We start from the raw sequence: 21,614 nt of genomic DNA, 5'->3' as shown, positions 1-21,614 counted from the left end.
TTTCAAAAGTTATCGTTGTATTTGTCAGTTTAATCATAGCTTATTCATTTTGGCAAGCAAAACGTTCAATTTAATTTTTTAACGCTGCCATAATTTTTTTAAGAAATTCTTATGTTATATTTATGTATGCATGTTGAAGAGATTACCCTGCAATGTTTAGTAGGTTTATTTTCTTATCGTTCATAAAAGTTTTCTGATATATATATACAGACTTGTTTAGTAGGTTTATTTTCTTATCGTTCATAAAAGTTTTCTGATATATATATACAGACTTGTTTACTTTATTTGTTTAACATCCTGATGAGCATTTTTCCTCATGGCAAAAACCATATAATATTGATAGCGGTTTACAAATGTATTTATCAGGAAATTAATTCATGCATCATTAAAATTGCAACATATTCACTGTGCACTACCACACACCCAGTCATACAAAGAATGAAAGTTTTGTTGTTTATAACCATCATTTGACATTTCAAATTAAATTTTTGCCATCAACCAGGAAATAAATGAGCAGGCAGCGGATTGCATCTGAAATATTAACTTCGATGTTTATGATTGCAATTTACAATAAAACTGCATGTAACGTCAAATCTTAAAACTCTTAAATCTTATCTTCAATTCAAATTGAGGAGGCGATTTATTTCATTTTGAAATATGAGAAAAAATATAAACGAAACCACAAATATGCATGAATGCAACAGTTAACAGTAAAATATCAAGTACAGATGGGATCTGAAATTCAATAACTACTTAAGTATCAAATTTTATTTGAATCATATAAATAGCTGTTCTAGAGTTCATCTTTTTATCTATGACAATGCAGGCATAATGTGATATAAGAAGCACTTCTGAAGCCATTTCAAACATAAGAACAGGCTTTTACCCACAAGTTACCTTAAATCAAGAACTTTTAAGATTATTTTTGTTCGTTTTTACTTTAAACAAGTCATAAACTGTTTGAATCCTTGTAAGGACATAATAATACAACTTAATATTATCATGTTTTCCCCTACTTGGTCCAACTTCTCAAGATAAAACAATAATCTTCCTTATTTCTTAAGCTAGTGAATTAAGTGGATCAAGGCAAAATTGTTTAAATTAGCAAACCATACTGGAACGAAAACTTTGATAATTTACTATGTTTAGAGGTCAACATTATATTTTGTCTGATGAGAAGGCAGTAATTCTAAATTTTACATTTTATTTATCAAATCAGCAGTCAGCCGATATTAACTGTAATCAGGTGAAGCGGTTGATATTAACAGTGGCTACACAACATTATGAAGCCCACTAAAAAAACTTTGATAGTATATACTTACACAAACTAAATGGCTATAACAATCTTTAACAATGCTCAAAGTGCCCAAAGATGAGTCTGTCTCAAGTCAGTTATCCTTTCTGCTTTTTTTTCCGCATTTAAATCCAGAAGATGTAAAGCATATTTTTTTATCTATTTCATATGATTGCTGAAGCATTCAGAGGGATTTAAATAACAAATCAATTTCTTAATTTAATTTTGATTTAATCTTCACCTGTTAATGATCTTAAAGAATGCTCCTTTATGACTTTTATTCAGTTCCCAAATAAAATATTAAAACATTTAATCACCAAAGAGTGGCTTAAAGCCATTCATTCTAATATGATTCTGAAACAAGTTTTTACTACATAGAGCTAGACACCAAATTCTATAAGGCACAATGTTACCCAACAATAATTTTGTACTTCCGGGAAGTTGAATGAAATTGCTAAAATGGTGACCACTAACCAAGCTCATATCCACACTGGCCAGGAATCAGTCCCAAGAATAGTGGACTATACAGCCTAGACCATATGGTATTTTTTGGCAGACAAAATGGCCCAATTGAGAAGACAATTTTTTTTATTTTTTTTTAAACTAGGCTATTCAGTCCTCTTGGCCGCAATGTCTATACATCTTTTTTGTCTGTTTACCAACCCAGGAAATTCTGGTAAGAAGTAAACATGCTAACCACTGATTTACAGCTTTAAAATCGAACATTACAATTCTTAAGAAGTTCAAACCTCATAATCCTCACCTGGGCTTTTTCCAATTTGGACTTGAACTCGTTAAACTCCTGACTTTCTCCATCCCGGGGCGGAAAAGCAGACAGGCTCTGACTACGTCCCTTATTCAGATCAAACAGACTTAGCCCCGACCCTGGGCTTAACCCCACCCTTGGGCTCAATCTTGCCACTGGGGCCTTGTTTTCAGGCTCGAGTTCAAAAGCATCATCTTCTAGAGGTGCCCCCACATCTACCACTGCATCAGCTACTTCTTCTGAAAATGTGATAGAAATTTATTTCTAAATTATTAAGTAGTTTAATCTCAAATCTTACAAAAGTAACAATGTGTAAAACATTTGCACAAAATATCAATGATACTTGTTCAACAATAAAGCCTAGAAACTAACACTCATGTTTGTGTGCATGCTGTTCTCAAACATCCATTTTCCCTATCCATACACACCTCCTGCTACTTTTTTGCATCTAAAGTAGACTAGGAAGTGTTAATACAAATTTCTCACCCGTAATATAGCCTAATACCTAATATATCAAATATCTAATGTGTCTTATTTTACATATTTAACAATAGTAACATATCAGATTATGGCCACAAAAGTAAAGGTTGCAAAATAATAATGGCTAAAAATCTGCAGAACATATTATGATGAAAACTACAGGGACAAGCCCAGTAGCCTAAAATTCCGATATGACATTGTTCAAGGCCAAACAAAGTGGAACAAACAGAAATAACAATGTATATGGTAAACAAGCACCAACCATCTCCAATGTCAGTAGATCCCAGCCTCTGACTGTTTGAGCGCTGTTTCAATGTGTTGGCAATAGTGCTTGACCGTTTACGATCCCTGGAGCACCATTTCCACTCTGGATGAGCCTTGAAGTGGGCTTCCTTGACCTTTAATGGAAAACAATTCAAAAATATAAATTTTACATCTGACCTAAAACATTCTGAAATACAAGCTTGATTATGAATATATTATCTTTAAATCGTTCCTCGGAAAGAACAAGGGAGAACTCATATCAAAAGTAAGGAAAGACATCTTCTCCGAAGTCTCCTGCTAACTTTATCCCTTCAGAATACATGGAAAAGAATGTAGGAAAATATTTGTTTTAAATGACAAAACTAAGCAACTAAGATATTGGAGTATCAGTCAACCAAGATTATTTGGAACTTGTATATATTCCTAATATCCATTGGTTTTCATTACACACTATTTGATGAAAAGATAAAGTTGTTTCATTCTATTTCAATGAAACATGAACATTAATCAAAATGGGCTCTATGGTTGTTTTTTTAAATTATGAAGTGCATGTTTCTACACAACATAAAGGAACTCTTTAGAACAGCAAGTCAATAGGTGTACTAGTTTGCTCTTTTCTAGCAATAGAATCTATTCAAACATTAATGAGTTTGTTTGTACTGCAAAATTGATATTGAGTGGCTAAAAATGTCTATTTATAAATTAAATGCACTGCACGTTCAACTGGTTACAAACAATTTGTTACTTCCTAGATTATATCACACTTCACTTAAATTACCAGCAACATGCCTGGGTTTTAGAATTAAGCATTCTGTGGTATTTTTACTGATATTGGAAAGATCAAGTACATTATTGCTACATTCGAATGTTAACAATGCATCTATTGTACTGGTTAATACAAATTTAATTAAGCTTAATTGTGAAGACAGCAGAAAGCTGGTATGAATCACTCTCATTTCCATTCCATGGGAACAAACCAGTAAAGTGTCCTTTTTGAGGGACCAAAATAATGAATCCCTGATGGGGTTTGAAACCATGATCCCTGGGGTGAAAGGCAAACACCTATATCACTAGACCTCTTTCAGCCTCTAAATCTACTGTACAATACATCAAATTGTGTATATTGAATACACATCAATCATCTATCAATCAAAAAAATATGAATATTTTCCCTACCTGGTGAGCAAGATCGTGGTATTTCTGTTTCTCCTCAGCACCGAGTGCGTACCACCATTCACCAAGAATCTTCGACACGGTCCGGTTGTCTTGATTGGGGTGTCGCTGGTGGACCATAGGGCGATGACGCTTACTGAATATCATGAACGCATTCATTGGGCGACGAATGTGGTCCTTGTCTTTGCCCTGGAAAGTGGATATGTAAAAATATGTAACAAATACATAAATTAATTGAGATTAATGCAGGAACTTCAGGAAGGTACCAGTATATTTTAATAATACTCAGTGCCTTTTTGGTAGTACCAAAAACAAAAATCTGTCACAAAACATATTCAGGGGAATTCAAACAATGTTCTAAGACCTTTAATATAAGTGTTTTTAGCTCTTCAGGTTAATTTATGTGATTTCACTTCTTGTTAATTCATGCATTAGGATGATCATAACCAAATATATATTCAAGATTAAACGAAGAGAAACTTCAAGCAATTTACAAATTAAGTAAGTTTATGGAAAGAGATACCAGAAAGCCAGAGTTATGGGTTTTGCTACTCATTGTGTAATGTCTTGTGACTTGTTTAACATGATTCATGCGAATATCTTCTTGTTTCTTTTTGGGCCAAGATAAAGCTTTTGCATCCCATAACAACAACACCAATGCAATCATAATACCATGACTATATTTTTTCTGTTTGGTGTACTAAACTAACCTTTCTAGGACTTCTTTCTTCTTTATCTTTTAAAGCACTCAGTGACTGAGAGCGTCGTTTAGCAGTCAGGCCGGGTTTTGTATCCGTCGAGTCTACATCATCTTTAATATCAAACACATCGTCGTCGTCATAGTCAGCATCTGGTAGATCATCATCATCATCTTTGAGAACCACTGTAAGAAATACATGAAATGTTAGATAATTTTTCTTCTTTTTTAAATATGCCAGCAAAAGTTAAAGCAGAGGCATCAGATCTTTAATAGAAACATATTTTCTGGGTTTTTTTTGTCATCAAGTACTGCAATAGTACAGTTAAAATATTCTTCTTAAACCAAAGGCTGGATTCAATTACCACTTTTATAAATATAAGGCCAAATAAAAAATAGGTGCGTTTCAGGTAACGCTGCCAAAAAAAATAGGGTAGGTAGGTCGGGATATTTTTTTATTTTGTTTATATTTTTTTTTGGATATATTGATTTCAGTAACTGTTGACTCAGAAAGTAACAAAAATAAAAGTCATCAATTTTCAGGTTTATCAGTAGTTTTTAAACATGTTCCATGCTTCAAAGGAAACAGTCTTTATTTGTCTGGTTAAATACTTTGACAATGATGGTTGGATTTCAACTAAGTTATGGTACACCACTCTGCTATTATTTAAGACTTTCCAGGAACGGTTTTACTTTTCTTTATGCACCCTTTTGCTTTCAATCACCCTCTGTAGAATGCTAACCTCCCTGTAACCTAATTACATGAAGAATGGGACAGCAAATTACCATATAAGCCATCAGCCAAGGAAACCTCAATGCTGTCAAGAGGACCTGGGGGTTCAGGTTTGAAGAACAAGGTAACATGCAGATTTTATTGCTGAAATTGCACACTTAAGTCTGACATATCCGAAAGTCAGTATCTGACACATTTGTATCTGACAAGAAAATATAGTTCAAGAATTGAAATATACCTGCCACACAAGCACAAACTACCCGTAATTCACCTTAGAGTTCGGACAATCTATAAATTCGGACATCCATTATTATTTTCAAAAATAATTTATTTTAGGTACCTAATTTTCAGACACCCAAAGGACATTGATTGTAACTTTTACAGTTACTAAGTCTCACAGACAAAAATGATTGATCTTTATCGTTACAATGCCTGGCTAGATTACCTAACCGTATACATCACTGTGACAAGTTAGTTGGTTACTACCCATCCTAAACGATTTATTGCCTGTTGAAAAGGATGTGTGATATATTTAATGGAGGATTAAAGAAACAACAAGGGCAATCAAGAGATTAAGAAAAGACAGACATGACATGTTTGTAAAACGATCCGCCAATAAACTTTGAAATTTGTTCCACCCTTTTAATATATACTTTATGAAGCAATAATCGTACAGTAATACTCATTGTAACATCAATAGAACAATTAAAGTCAACACATTCAATGATACAGGTAACTATTTAATGTGATGAATTAAAGTTAGAAATGCAATACGAAGTTACAATCGAAAACACCACCCAGACACATTAATCCTGCATAACAATATCCATGTTCTCCATGAGATCCTCGTGGGTATAACTGAGAGTTATGTGACGTCACACAATGTGACTGTTTGATCTGAAGCCGATAAAAGGTGTTTATTCATTTCAATGCATGTATAAAATGGTGTTGAATGGGATTTTAATTAACTTGATGAAGGAGGTACACTTATAGGCGTAATAACCATTGATAACTACGGATAAATTAATAAGTGGTAGATAATCATACATGTAGATAAAATGTAAAAATGGTTATTTTCTATGAATTCGGAGAGCGAAAAATTAATTGTTTTAATGTATCCAAACTCTAAGGTGAAGTACGGTAAATACATTTTGTAATCCAACTCTAATATTGTCAACTTTACGTACATACATTTCGTAACAAATGCTTTTCGTACCCAAATCACATTTTTATCAGGGAAAAAATAGGTTAGGGTCGGCGGGGAAAAATAGGGTCGGTCGGGTAACCTGAATGAAACAGACCTATTTTTTTATTTGGCCTAATAGATTTCACTTAATTTTATCCTTAGACATCCCGCACTCAATCCATTCAATCTACTGGCCAGCTATTTTTACAGTCCAATCAAAAGACTCGGATTCTAATCTTAGAATTAAGTTAAATCAAAGGTGTTTATTGCATACATTGTTTTTATCTAGTCTTCAGAAAATGGTGGTGGGGCCCTTTGATACTAAAGGAAAATTTGTGTCGTTTGGGCTAAAAGAGGAAAAATACTAACATGATTCATTTATTGTTCAACTTCCTTTCAAACCTTTTATTTAACAAACCTATGGACATATTCATGAATGGCACTATGTTGATACCATTTATAAATGTTAAGAGGTCAATGCTCCTCCAACAAAATAACCAAACAAGAAACGCCGCAATGCGACGAAACCAGGTTTTTAATGATTGACAGAAGAACTTCAGCCTGTGTCTGTTTTTCTATTTTTAGTAACAGTGACCTTGAACCTAGGGACCCCAAACGCAATCCCATGAAAGGTATCCATAAACTCTTCCTTAATACCTGGTTTGGTCAGGATATGTAGACTCTGACTAAAATTATTCAGTTTCAACCGTTTTTCTATTTTTAGTAACAGTGACCTTGACCTTGAATCTAGGGACCCCAAAACGCAATCCCATGAAAGTATCCATAAACTCTTCCTATAGACCAAGTTTGGTAAAAAAATGTCAACCCTTACTAAAGATATTCAGTTTAAACCATTTTTCTATTTTTAGTAACAGTGACCTTGACCCTAGGGACCCCAAATGCAATCCCATGAAAGGTACTCATAAACTCTTCCTATAGACCAAGTTTGGTCAAGATATGTCAACCCTAACTTAAGTTATTCAGTTTCAACCATTTTTCTATTTTTAGAAACAGTGATCTTGACCTTGACCCCAGGGACCCCAAATGCAATCCCATGAAAGGTATCTATAAATTCTTCCTGTACACCAAGTTTAGTCAAGATATGTCATACCGAACTAAAGTTATTTAGTTTCAATCATTTGTCTATTTTAAGTAACAGTGACCTTGACCTTGAACCTAGGGACCCCAATCGCAATCCCATGAAAGATACCCATAAACTCTTTCTATAGACCAAGTTTGGTCAAGATATGTCAACCCTTACTAAAGTTATTCAGTTTCATAGGTGAGTTTGACGCCGCCTGGCCGCCCGCCCACCCGAACAACGACGTTCGCCATTCTAATAACCAGGTTTCACTATAGATGTGAAAACCTGGTTAAAAACTTTTTTTTCTTTTTCTTTTTGAAAGGATATTTTTACCTGGGTAGTGGAAAAATACATACTTATTCAGGAGGGGAATGGGGTCGAATTTCCAAAAAAGGCTGAAAAAAACCACTTGAATAAAGCTCCTTTGTCAAAAATAAATTTTGGAAAATATATTATTCACTCACTGTTATCAGAGATACTCTGATGTATGGCAGTACGTTTTGGCGGAAGGGTGACCACTTTCTTGGCGGCCTTTGTCTCGATGGGGGCGGGTTGGGGATGAGGCTTCTGCTCCGGCGTGGGGCGTGTGATGTTGAAATATGGGACCACACTGTGCCATTGAAATACTGGTAACTGCTTCGCCTCCTTCATAACTTTAGAAAGAACAGAAAAAAATTGGGTCACTTCCATATGGTTATAAATTTGGGTATGGTAGAATATTGCCATTAAAAAAACTTTTCCCATAAAAGCTAAAAACAATTTCGAAATTCCAATGCTCAAGTCGAAAAAAAAATCACTACTACAAAACACTACTAACTTGGTTGCTTGATCAGTTCACTTTTCCTTTGTTCTGGGGCTGTTGGATTCATAACAGGATAGAGTGAGGCCCCAGCTGGCATTTGCTTGCTCATCTGAGGAGGCTGCACCCTACCGTACATCGATGCTTCTTGATTAATGGGCAGCTGATCTTTGTGGCCATTATGAGGTTGAGGCATGAGTGGTATCAGACGAGCATCGATGGTAATCGTCCCACCTGCGCCTCTAAGGTCTGAGAGACTTTGGGTACTAGCACGAGATTTAATTTCAACTGGGTGTTGGTCTAGGTTTGATGATAAGCTTCCAGCTCGAACCAGTTGATTTTGCTGTAAATTGAGATGCTGCTGGATTGCTGATCCATAAAGTTGATTGCTAACATAGCCTTGATTTGGTAATGGTGAAGAGGGGACAGACTTTATTGGGTGTTTTGGTGTGTTCACGTCAATACCAGAATCATTACTTTTCAATAATTCCTTATTTATCAGAGCTAAGTTAGGTGCTCGAATTTGGGAGGGATGTTGAAAAGCAGAGTTGTTCCCAGCGTTTTGTTGTTGAAATCTTGGTGTAATTGGAGAAATATGTTCCGAAGAAGAACTTCCTGATTTATTTGAGTTCCCACCAGAGCTCCAACTTCTAGTTGGAGATGCCATGTAGGGATTTGGATTGGGGTGCGGAGAAATTGGCGTAAAGGCAGCTCGTAAAGCCTGGTTACTTTGTGGTGACGATAGGTGTCGTTTCCTTGGTGACGACACTGATCCTAAACTATTGGTAGGAGAAAAGGCCGGAGTGGTGGATCGAGAATTCCCAAGAGAAACTAACATGTTAGCTGCCTCTGTTTCATCAATGCCATGATTGGGGTCATAATCAGTGTCTCTCGAACTCTGAGGGTCATTCCATTCCAACATACCATCTTTCATATCTCCCTTTATCACCATGCTACCAAAGGGCGGCGCTGATCTTTGAACTTTACCAGATGAGGACAGATGCCTAGAGCAAAATCCACGCCGCTGAGATTCTTTTGTACAGCCATCCTTAGAACACAGTCTCCGCCATTGTTTCCCATTAAACTTTTTACGAATTCCACTCGGAGTGGAAACCACATCTCCTTTTTTGTACTTCATATTCGTTGTCGGTGATCGAGGAGTACTGGATCTACTACTGCTTTCACACGACTGAGCACTTCTGCTGCGCACCAAATCTCGGTTTTTCAGTCTATTTCTATTTTTAGAATCACTCAAACTTTGTCCTGACCTTGATCCAGGGGTCGCACTTCCTGATCGCGAGCCTGAGGAATCAAAGTAAACCTCTTCACTACGCATTTCATCGTCCGAAGATTCTCTCTCCATGCTAGCACTTTGTGGAACTGACAAGGAATGTTCAATGAAGCGTGGTGAGTGGGTTGGCTCAGCATGAAAACTGTAGTGACCTGGTTGCCCTGGTAACAGTGATGGGTGGGGCTGATTGTGTGTAAGAACAGGGGTGTGTGGTTGGGGCATGTTCATCCCGCCTTGGGACAGGTTGGTGGGCCCTTGCTGCTGTAGATGCTGAAATAAGTGTTTTTAAAGTTGTAATCTTTAAAGGGAACAAAGCTGACGAACAATATCTTATTTTTACATGCAACTGTATGCACATTGTCCTATATATCAAAACAGCCCAAACTGGCAGTTTCTTTGGAATTCTTTAATCAAACTAATACTGAAAACTATAGATAAAGAAAAGAAAAAGAGTACTTACTGGGTACTGATATGTTGTCTGTGGCGTTGTAGGCGTCATTGGCATTGGTGGTGTTGGTTGCTCAGGCAACGGATCCTCCAAATCTTCATGCCAAGGAGGCTGAAGAAGTCGTAAAGATGCTCGAGAAACCTGCACTTCCTGTCCTGCTAGGTGAGTATGTGTAATCCTTACTCGATACTGCTGCTGGACTTTCCGCTCGATAACCTGCCCCTCATAGAACATGTTGTGCTCTGGGCTTGTGCGAACGCAAACGTTACAGCCGATTGAGATCATTATTGCCGGAGGGGATTATCACTGATGATCACACAATTGTTAATGTCCAATACGTCACTGAAGTAGTTAATGTCTTTATCGCCATCAAACAAAACACCAACGCTTCGATTTTGTTGAACGTTTTTTATAACACCGGATTGAAAAACCTGATTTTTCTTGGCAAGGACTCTTTGATTTAACCATTCATAAAAATCAATGGTTGGGCGTTTAGCACTTTCCTGTTCAATATCATCAATAGCTCTACGCTTCTTCGGTGGCTTAGCAATGTTCCTTTTAACATCATCATCATAAGGTGACTTCATAACATTTCTGTCTGCTCCCGATTGGGTATCCAAATTATCGAGTGATACAGTTCGATTAACCACAGGGGGTGCCACAGGGGGTGGGGTAGGCGTCGGACAGGCGCTTGACTGTGTTGTGCTGACACTGAGGCTAGACGGTGGACGGCTGCTAGATGGTGTCGATTTTGGTTCTGGGTCATCTGTTTCTGGTGTGTCTTGACCTTCCTGTCTTGTTAACTTCACTGAAATACATAATAATGATTTTATATCAAATGTAACTTACATTTAAAAAATGAATATGAAAAATCACATACATCTTGAACTTGAAGTGAGATTGTTGAAATCTTAATGTACCAAATCTAATATACAAAAAAAACAGCAAAAACTGCTCATCACATAAAATTAGCTAAAAGTAAGGCAAAGTTAATCTTACAGAAGTAACCCTCAAGTATGCTAAATGAACCCCAATTATTGAATAAGAGTTTGGGATGAAAAAAGCCCAAATTCTTACACAAGCACTTGGCATTGAACTTTTTCAACAAGCACTACAATGTAAAACCCAGAATAAGATCAAGCCCAGAAAGCCTTTAACTAGAGCAGGGCTTGTGCTAATTACAACCACTGTGACCCATAGCGACACCATGGCTTACACCAACCTTGTCTATTACTGCCAGGTTTTCCGGTCTCCGCAGCAACAGCAGGACGTGGTTTCTTGGCACTGGGTGGCCCAACCCCCTCCTCTTCCATCACACCAACGGGGTCCAGCTCGCAGACCCCACCCTTGGCCTCGACTTCATCTATGGATGAGGAGGCACCTCTTCTGCGGGGCTTGGCTAGAATTAAATATATCAAGAATAAAGTTAACTGCATAAGATGGTTTCGGAACACTGGCTGAGTGAGTTACAATCCATTTAATCCAGATTGTTTTAAGATTCCAGAACTTTTTCACACCTTAAAAAAAATCAATTTTGTATTACTTTCATGTCAAATGTTTATTTATTAAATCAAAGATACGACTTTACTAAGTTTATGTTACTGTGGCTTTCGCTACTTTCTACATTTCATATACATTATGATTCACATGTCATATTTCACATGACCAGATCCATGATTGGAAATAATAATATCTTATCTTAAGGAGTAATAATCGAAGAAACAATTTTAAAAGGAATGCTCTATCGAAATTGTGGGATTAAACTGACCAAAGGCACTTGAAAAGAATATTAAAACTTTATAGTCATCATAAATGACATTGTAAACATAATACAACAACATTATATTTTGTATAAACAGTTGGTGTGTTATATCATTTGATGTGACATTATTAGGGAACTGTAGAACAAATTGTGGTTGTTTCACAGCTATATACTGTAGTCATTTTATGTGGTAAATGCAATAAATCATTAGATTAGCATTGATAATAATGCTTTATTATTTTTGTTATTATTAGAAAAAAATGTAATATCATGTATATTTCATTACAGTTCTGCCTGCCCCCAGGAGTAGGCCCTGGCAAGTTGCTGTTGGACTGACCGCGGCGACTTCGGGTACTCATGGTTCGCCTTGGAACTTAAAAAATAAAATCAAAATATTAACAAATAATGTAAATTGTGCCATATCCAGATTTTCACAAATAGTTTCTTTGTTTTGATAAAAAATGTACCGTATATATTTTTAAGTTCTTTAATATTACCCCTCAAATATTTATCTATGAAAAAGAAATTCACTTATCAAAAATATTTACTTTCTCATTTCAGGGGGAAAAATAATTAACAAATAATATGTTATTTCATACACTGGTGCATTATCGTAATCAAAGAGATTTTCCGTCACCTTACAAGCATTCGAGCAAGTCTGTGATGCATACGTACAACAGCAAAACAATAGAAGCATTATACTGCGCTGAAGACCACACTTCAGTCATCTCTATTGTTTTTTAAAAGAATTATTTTTTTAAAAGAATACAATCTATGAATATAATGAGGATTTAGAGCCAAAAAATGTTCAAAAAGTTTAAGATTCAAATTAACAACGGAGCCGCAAGATATCGAGCAAAAATGTGTAATATGCCTTTAACTGAAATTTAATCCAGGGCTTCGGTTAAAGGAAGTTTAGAAGTATATTACTCCCTAGAAATGGGTTAAAACTTCCAAAAATGATTCCTTGAAAGTACAAAAACTTCCATAATTTTGAAGAATACTTCCAAAGTTGAAAGCTTGGAAGTTCAAAATATCAAAACCTCTTGTCAATATTACTTTTATAGTCATAATTTCAATCAGTTTAAGTGTTTTAAGTAATGAATTATAATAATATAAATTAAAGTGAAAATTATTTGATTTTTAATATATTTGTTGAAAAATAGTTGAAAAAGATATTGTATTATGGAGACTTAATTTTCCATTATTTAGTGTAAAACTTCCAAAAGTGATAGACAGGAAGTTCATACTTCCAGTTTCAATTTCTTAAAGGAAGCCCTGTTTAATCATCATAAGACTGATTATTTTATTCATTGACAAAAAAAGAAAATACATGTATGACTGCCTTCAATAAAATGCATTTATTCTTTCTATCTCTACTTAAAGCTCATCTATATAGGGCGTATTTTTTTTACTTTAGTTAAAAAGTTTGTTTCTGTTTTCCCGACCTACCCTATTTTTTTGCTCCAACCTAGACCTTTATATTGCCTGGAGATGTACTTTTATCTTTCAAAATTTAAAAATGAAGAGGTTTAGGCTTTTAGCAATACCATTGATGCCAATATTGATTGTATAGATAATCTCAAGCATATAATTTAGTTTTTGTTAACAGAAAAAACTCAAGAAACAATGTGCCTAGTAAGACACGAAACTGAACACAAAGATATTCTTTTTACCCCTCAATGCACGATTAAAATTATATCTACATTTCTGCTGACTAGTACTTCTTTAATCTGTCATCATGTAGTATGTATAAAAGTGTTCTTTTTTATGAACTACATAACTGCCACAGATTTTAAATGAATGGGGTGGCACCGTGCGTGTGTAACAGATCAATAACTGCTGTTTGATGAACCAATATCCAGAACAAATTCATGATTCTGGTATTCCTAACGGCACATAAAATGTCATGAAATCCTCCCTAGCATTTCTGCACCAAAGCTTCAAACATGCACCAGGCCCTAACTTCCCTTACAACACCTTTTTTTAGTTTCAAGTTAAGCACAATCATTTGCTTTTGTATACCAGTATGTGTCTATTATTCTCATTGAAGAGTTGAGACTTTTAAAGGAAATTATCTTTATGATAAATCGTGGTATTATGTGGTAAAATAAAGTGTAACAGGTAGATAAGGAACTTTATTAAATGAAATATAATATACTTCAGCTTCTTAGGTTTAAGAATTTCCATTAGCTCAAGATATCATCTGCTTCATCATCTCAAATTTTAATCACATAATTGTACAACTTTATGAGTATCTTAAAGCTGTACTCTTACAGACTGACCATTTTGACATTTTCAAATATTTGTGTCAGAGTCAGCTGATTTCAATGGGCATAGAAGCCTTCAATTCAGTCATATAAGATAACTTACAACTGAACAGGACTCAACTGTTTTAAAAACGTCCCTAAACTTCCAATTTCTTTAAGTGTTAGTAATGCCTTTAGTCATTAAACATTAATTTTCGACAATAAATATGTAAAACTGCAATCTAATCTTAGTCAGCCTTCTTATATTGCTGGTTCCAGATATTTACACAAAAATTGGCTCATTCAACGACAAAAATTTAAAAATTGGTTCAAACGATCAATCTGTGAGAGTGCAGCTTTAATATGTCGAAAATATTAGCCTATAAATGTTGTGAATACCTCTACAACTTCCTAGTCAATCTTTTTGGAAAGGAATGTTTGTTTTATAAGACACCATGCAGTGAGGCCTTCCAATCCATTTACTGTTCTATGACATACTCAATATTTGTCCTCAAAGTTCTTCACAAATCTTTAATTACTTGTCCAAGCGCTGGTAAGCCATATAATATGGGCCTACATGTAAGTGGCGTTACTTGCTTCTGTAATTAGTACAGGGCTTCAGGCTACTGGCCAAAACACATCAATGATCCATCTGCACTCTGTCTATCATCTCCTACCTAAGGTTTAATAACTACCCAAAAGTTTTGCTAAGTCAGAGATGTGGGACCCCTCTTGATATCATTCATCACATGTCTTGCAGCATTTTGGGTACAAAATTACTGCTTTGGCAAATATTTCATCAACTGATGGGGCTAAAACACCCCTTTCTTCAAAATTTTATTTCAGTCACACTTGGGGATTTGACAAGCCATAATGCAGCCATAGGGCACGGGGAGACCTTTATATCTCAACAACAACAACAGCAACAATTAAGAACATATTTAGATATATATTTTTAAGACATTTTACTGTTCCTAAGAGAGAGTGACGATGGCCTTACAACCACACCCTTGTCCCATGTCCTTTCCTGCAATCTTAACAAATTGACTGGTTGCATATTGGCACATAACTTTGTTAAAGCACACCCTGTAACTTACCAAAATCAATGTTAATTAATGAAACCAGAGTGATTAAAACACACTGTCAACATGTAACCATTCTCATAATGAGACATTTATTGATTTATAGTGTAAAATAATACAGTAAATGTCTGGGTCAAAAAATGCTTTAAAGACAGGTATGTCTAGAATCCAAGCTTTTGCAACCTACTATTGTACTATAGCCACTGATGCTGACAGAAGAAAACACTTAACTACAGCTGTCCTGTTTGACAGTGACCTTAGGGTTGTATATGTAGGTCAGTTGACTTTGGTCATCAACAAAAACATGCGAGTCCTGTATCTAATCTAATTAGTCATGAAAACCTGTCTAAAACAGGTACAGAGCCACATTTATCATAGAAGTGGCAGCAAAGTGTTGCCCCTTCTCCCACCCTGCCTCATACAGCCATCCCCATTCAATGGTAAGACTCCCACCCCCGATTAAAATGTGTTTCAGACATACTTAAACATGTCGGCCAATATCAAGTGACGTTCATTCTTAAATACAATTTTTCACCCTTGCCTGCCATTAATTCCCCTAAAACCCCTTATGTGTAAATTGTACACAGCGGACACTGCCAGATAAGATAACTGAACTAATGGCCATATCTGCGCCTGATTTCTGTATTTAATGAACAACAACTGTACTAGAATGCATAAAACCATTGTCATAGAGAACAACGTACGAAGAATGAAACTGTTCAGGGACAATTGCTCAATTTTAACATTTTTCATCATGGAAATAAAACATTTTAATGAAACCTTTTTCAAGATTGCATATAAAATTTAGTTAATTGGGAAAACAATTATGACTCTTAAAAATAACTTAATTCTCATTCAACTTAAACTAAAACAATATGATTTTCTGTATAATTTTATGAACGCATGTCGTTTCCTTTTGAAACTACCACGCTGACAACTGGTGCACAGATTCTGCACATAATATTTGGCATAATGTGACATATTGACATAACACATAGATACAGTAATATAGATCTGATCTACACATACAGGATCGACCAACAAAATAAGTTTCTGTTATCTAAAGAATCCAAACTGCCCTCATCCAGACATAAACATGACGAGGTTGTTATGTCAGCATCAGAAATAACTTGCAACCGTATTTGGAATTGGAAGGTGAAAACCTTACCATAACAGGAGGTTAATCTACTTGCAACAGTTTCGCCAACTCAGTCGTTAACCAAACGGCACAGAAATAACTTGATCGCTGTTTTGGGACGTTTTTCACGAGTATATATACACATATCTGGGGCTAGCTTTAGACTGTCGACCTCACATTCCTTGTACATGAACAATCCTCATTCACTACGTCTCCCACAAAATCACAAAAATTTCGCCCTAAAAGCGTACCAGTCGACTTTTTACGACATCAACATGCAGATCAAGGTTGCTACTAACTTAATTGTGTAAAACTGAGCAAAAATACTGAAAGCTTACCTTATTTTGTCATTTTTTTTCAACGCAAAATCTGGCCGAGCTCTGATACGCACTCAGTTGTAGGCGAGCTCTTGTCGATCTGCGTAAGCTGGGCTGTAAAACATTACCAGGGCCGCAAATTAACACAATGGCTCGCCCTTAACACTTAACGGGCACCTTGCAAACTAAATATTTTGATTGAATTTTATAGTAAGCAAACTATTTAAACATCTTTCATATGGAGGAATGAAAAAAGTGGACAATTTTTGATAACTTAAACAATACACTGCGTTTCTTCTGGATCAAAAATTGGGATACGACAGCTGAATGATAACTAGAACGAATCGCTAATTGGTTTTTGGAGTCACGTGAATACGCCGTCCGCGCATCTATCTATCGATTGGTTGTTGCTGTCTCTTATCAACCAATTATAATCAAGCAAAATGTAGGCCAAATATTTTCATTTCTCCCAACTTAAATTATGTCAATATTCTTCTGTATAATTCCTATTTATGCAGAATTTAACGATGCAAAATGATAAGTTGTATCCAATACCATGAATGCAATAACTGTTGTAGCGAATGCATTTGTTTTGTTCCTTATTTTTGGTGAAACTTGTTTGACATATTTGTTCTAAATGTAGGACAGTTCATGTCGATTTAATTCTGTGAACCAATCATATTGCACCATTTTTGTTGACCGTGAGGTCATACGCCAAATAAGGAATCCCTATGCCACTGAAACAACGGCATGCAAATGAGATAATTTTACATATCCTCTACCCGCCAACCTTTGTAGAAACTTTGTATTTTTAGGTCACGCTATGTTGTTTACCGTGTCGTAAAAGACATGTACATTGTCGAAATCAATGGGCGTATTACTTTAAAGATTTCTTTGTAGCAACTGTGACGCAAGCAAAGCACTCAAATCAAACGATCGGACACACTCACTTGTAATGATGAAGCAAAAGTAGTAGTTTTGCAATCTCAAGATTACAAGGTTGTTGCAGGATCTGGGTTAATGTATCAGTAAATGAGTTCCAGAGAGTGAGCGAGTTGGATGTCGGAAATATCTACAGTATTTTCACCAAAGAGATGGCAAAGAAAAGTTAAAACATCTTGTATGACTGCATTTACTATATTTTGCAAGTAAATTCGTAAAGAAATATAATATTATGCGATATTACACCAATATTAGTGGACATAAATATCCTATAGAAATGTCTAAATGCACATCATAGATCTATGAATGCATTGCCATGAAGTGAGGTACGATTACCAAATATTCATAAAGCTTATCTTAAAATAATCAGTGGAAAGTTTTCTTGTAACCCAACATCTTGCATGCATGGTGCACGTGAAACAACGTAACTGGCGGCTTCTATTCGCAAATCAATCAGAGGCAAGGCGACATTCAAACATGTTAAAACACTGCCATTAACACTAAACACTGTCATTAACAGTAGACAATACCAGCTACAGTAAACACTGTCATATTACAGTAAACAAAATGTGCAGCATTAACTATGTATTAGTATTATGAATTGAAGTATATATATTAATCCGGTATGGGTTCGTGCGCGGTAACCACGTTTTCATTAAATACTTTTTTGTTAGATTAGTCTCCCTTAGACCATTGACGCGTCATAATCGCGTTGTTGCCAAGGACGCATTGAAAGCCGGAAGTGAATGTACATAGTGTAGGTTTATGTTTACAATTTGCCAAAATGTCACATTTGGACAACAATCCGTCTTTTCAGGCTATGGTTCGAGCAAGTGGGCTTGCAGAAGTATGGACACACTCAACGGATGCGTCTAAATTCAACCAATTTGGATGGAGATGTACTAATAAGGAAACTGCGTACCGTAATGATACTTTAATTGGAAATTGGAATGAAGAACGATTCGATAATAAAATCGTTGAAAAAGCGAAACCTCTACCATCACAGGTGAGACTCGACAGTTCTTTTAAAATAAAGATTTTAATATTTGTAATTTCGCTCGTTGTATCGTTCAAAAGGACTACGTACATGTACGTACATAAAGTCATAATTGTTCACCTGTGTTTCTAACCTTTTCTTAAGGAAAATACAAATCAACAGTGTTTATCCGTGTTCAAGTCGTGACGAAAACATGTTTAATTTTTGTAGCACAACCATTACTTTGAGAGCACATACGACCAGAGTTACAATTACAAGCCATACGAAGTTCCGAAAGAATTAAAACACCTCAAAGGTATGCTATCATTTACTTCTACATTCATGGTATGCACCGTATTTTGTAGCCGTTGAAGATGATTTCATTGTATTTTAGGCCAAGAAATTTTAAGATTCAATAATTATTTGCAGAATATCTAGAGGGCCATGGCCCAACGTAGACAAATAAATATACAATAACGGAAACGACAGAACATTATGTTTATGCAATAATGTAATAATTGCTGACATATCCGTGTCCATGTAGTTACTTTGTACCGAAATGTAAATGGTGTCCATAAACACACATTATTAAAATTATACGTACATATACACATGAGATGTTCCATTTCCACATACAATACGAGGGTTCATAAAAATATATGTACGTACAACCATTATCAAAATGCTGAGGAAACAATACCACTTTCTTAACGCCCTAGCCCTAAGACTTTCTGTTGCACCATTAAAGATCATCACCCAACAATGCACGTCATGTGTACCCTTCTATCTACAAACTGTATACTTTATATACAGTAATTTCTCCCCCATCCCTCACCCAAAGGTTTTCCCAAAGCGTCAATACAAATATTACAGGTATTTCACATATATCAATATATGTGGAACTATCTTAATTATATATTTTTTTTTTCACAAAGAAACATCTTGTTCTATAAATATTATGGCATTTATAACTTTGTCCGTTAACCCCATAGCCCCACACCCAAACGCCTTCCCCGGGCATCAGCCGGAGACGGACAGTCAGCCACTGAAGAGCATCTACAACAGTTGGGAGACTACTACACGTGCAGGCTACGTGGACCCGAGGATCCGGCAAAATCCGCTTAGTTCCGCACCAGTGACACCACAAACGAAGGAACAGAATTAATGCATTTTTAAGCTTAGACTATTGTGTTGTTTCTTTTTTATAACTTATTTTTGGACTTAAAATAAATTAAGGGAAAAACTTTTCTCATCTAAGCCAAGGAACACTTTTGATGGTAGTTTATTGAAAACATACTTAAAACCGGGATGTAGTTTCTTTTATAACACGTATGCTGTTCGGTTATTACAGTTGCCAACGTTGTAGTTGTGTACATTATGAAAATGAAAATAAGGCGTCTGTGTTCAGTATTGTATAAGTAATATAATGAATGTGCACACTGTCATAATGTAGATGTACATTATAGCTGTCTCTATAGCTTTCTTTGGATTATTTGTCTTTGTGCAAACATGTGAACTATTCAATATGTTGGTGCGTGTGCAGTGTAACATCTTAGTATTTACATCAGTATTAACATATATTTTATTTCAACAGTATTATGCGAGATGCATGTTTATTATACTAAGCTGATTTTAGTAATGGTAACATCGAACATTCTGATATTTTTAATGGTGAGTCAAACTCACTGTTATACATAGGTTAAATGTTTTGATAATAACAATATTAAAGACACGATGTTTTCCTATGTTTATGAACATAACATAGTATTAAAGTAATGGTTAAGAAGGTTCTTTGCATAATATTTGTATTACCTTTAACAGTATTGTTTTGTTCTGTTCTAGTAGCATTCTTTAATAATAGTTTGTTTACACTGTAATATACTTACAATATACTGTTGACTTTATTTTTATTTGCTCAAGCATTTCTGTGATTTGTCAGAGTTTTTAGAACAATATTTTATTTCCATATCTTCTAAAAAATGTTACATGTTGTGAATGTGTTTTAGTTATAAACAAATATACATAATTAGTTTATACTTTTTTAAAAACAAACACCGTCCAGGTACAGTAAATGTGGAGAGCGAACACTTAGAATACCTGCCTGCTCCCCAAACCATGTCGATCACCCCCTTTGCGTACTGAATACACTCACTCGGCGAATTTCATCGTCAGTTTTGTTGCTCATCCACATACAATCGTCGTGAATCGTGCATATGAGTTAATAGCGTAAAGCTCAAAACAATCAAGATATTGTCTAAAGGCTGCCTACCAAATACCACCGAGTTTAAAATGACCTCTGCGTTTTAACGTTACAACATGCCGTACTGCACTCTTGAATCCCGCGTATCAAACAGATCGGGGCGTGGGTTCCTATGAGTTTGGCGCCAAAAATACAGGTACATCCGTATATTTATAACATACTTCTGTTGTTTATAGTCAAAAGCTGTAATTTATGACTGTTCTAGCTGCAGCTATAATTTATGTACAGCTTTAAATACAGACGAAGATAAAAATTTACAGCTGTATTTTGTGTCTTACTGTTGTTGATAGCACACGTTCCAGCCACCTGGTACGCCATACGCACCTACGTGGACAACGATAAATGCACACGTGCCATATTGGAGAGGGTTTCTTTTTGTCACGCGACCGTTGCATATACAGGTGTTGAAAAATTCGCAGCCAGACCGGGGCTCGAACCCGGTACCCCTCGCGACCAAGGTAAGTGCTCTATCAACTGAGCTATAAGGCCGCGTACACACCGCCATTCGTTTCGTTTACATCCGTTTCTTTGTTTATTTGAGTTTACTAAGGTCTGCCCGCGCCTGTTGGCTGCATTATGGCTTGACCCCGCCGTGACGCTATCACGACTTAAATTGTATTTAAATGCCATAAGTGACATGAAATAGAACTGACAGCAATTCGCAGTCAAATCC

The 21,614-nt window shown here is 35.7% G+C and overlaps 2 protein-coding genes across 2 annotated transcripts in view; one reads left to right on the top strand and one right to left on the bottom strand.

Annotated features, from left to right (window-relative positions):
* LOC128234227 (protein capicua homolog) overlaps positions 1-16,886 on the bottom strand; it is a 37,439-nt gene extending 20,553 nt beyond the window's left edge. Inside the window, 11 exon segments of the mRNA XM_052948326.1 lie at positions 2,058-2,299; positions 2,803-2,938; positions 3,981-4,166; positions 4,688-4,860; positions 8,142-8,330; positions 8,495-10,037; positions 10,228-10,514; positions 10,517-11,023; positions 11,438-11,614; positions 12,264-12,350; positions 16,785-16,886. Coding sequence (XP_052804286.1) covers positions 2,058-2,299; positions 2,803-2,938; positions 3,981-4,166; positions 4,688-4,860; positions 8,142-8,330; positions 8,495-10,037; positions 10,228-10,514; positions 10,517-11,023; positions 11,438-11,614; positions 12,264-12,336 — 3,513 coding nt within the window. The 5' untranslated portion in view covers positions 12,337-12,350; positions 16,785-16,886.
* Positions 16,887-18,447: 1,561 nt separating this feature from the next.
* LOC128234243 (UPF0686 protein C11orf1 homolog) lies at positions 18,448-20,710 on the top strand. The gene is made up of 3 exons (XM_052948353.1): positions 18,448-18,711; positions 18,913-18,997; positions 19,674-20,710. The coding sequence occupies exons 1-3, from the start codon at positions 18,490-18,492 to the stop codon at positions 19,844-19,846; spliced, it is 480 nt and encodes a 159-aa protein (XP_052804313.1). The 5' UTR covers positions 18,448-18,489; the 3' UTR covers positions 19,847-20,710.
* The last annotated feature ends 904 nt before the right edge of the window (positions 20,711-21,614 follow it).

Source organism: Mya arenaria, chromosome 5 (genome assembly GCF_026914265.1).
Source record: "Mya arenaria isolate MELC-2E11 chromosome 5, ASM2691426v1".
In the NCBI taxonomy this organism is placed as follows: Eukaryota; Metazoa; Mollusca; class Bivalvia; order Myida; family Myidae; genus Mya; species Mya arenaria.
The sequence above is the reverse complement of the archived record's forward strand: the minus strand, read 5'-3'. Positions and strand labels throughout refer to the sequence as shown.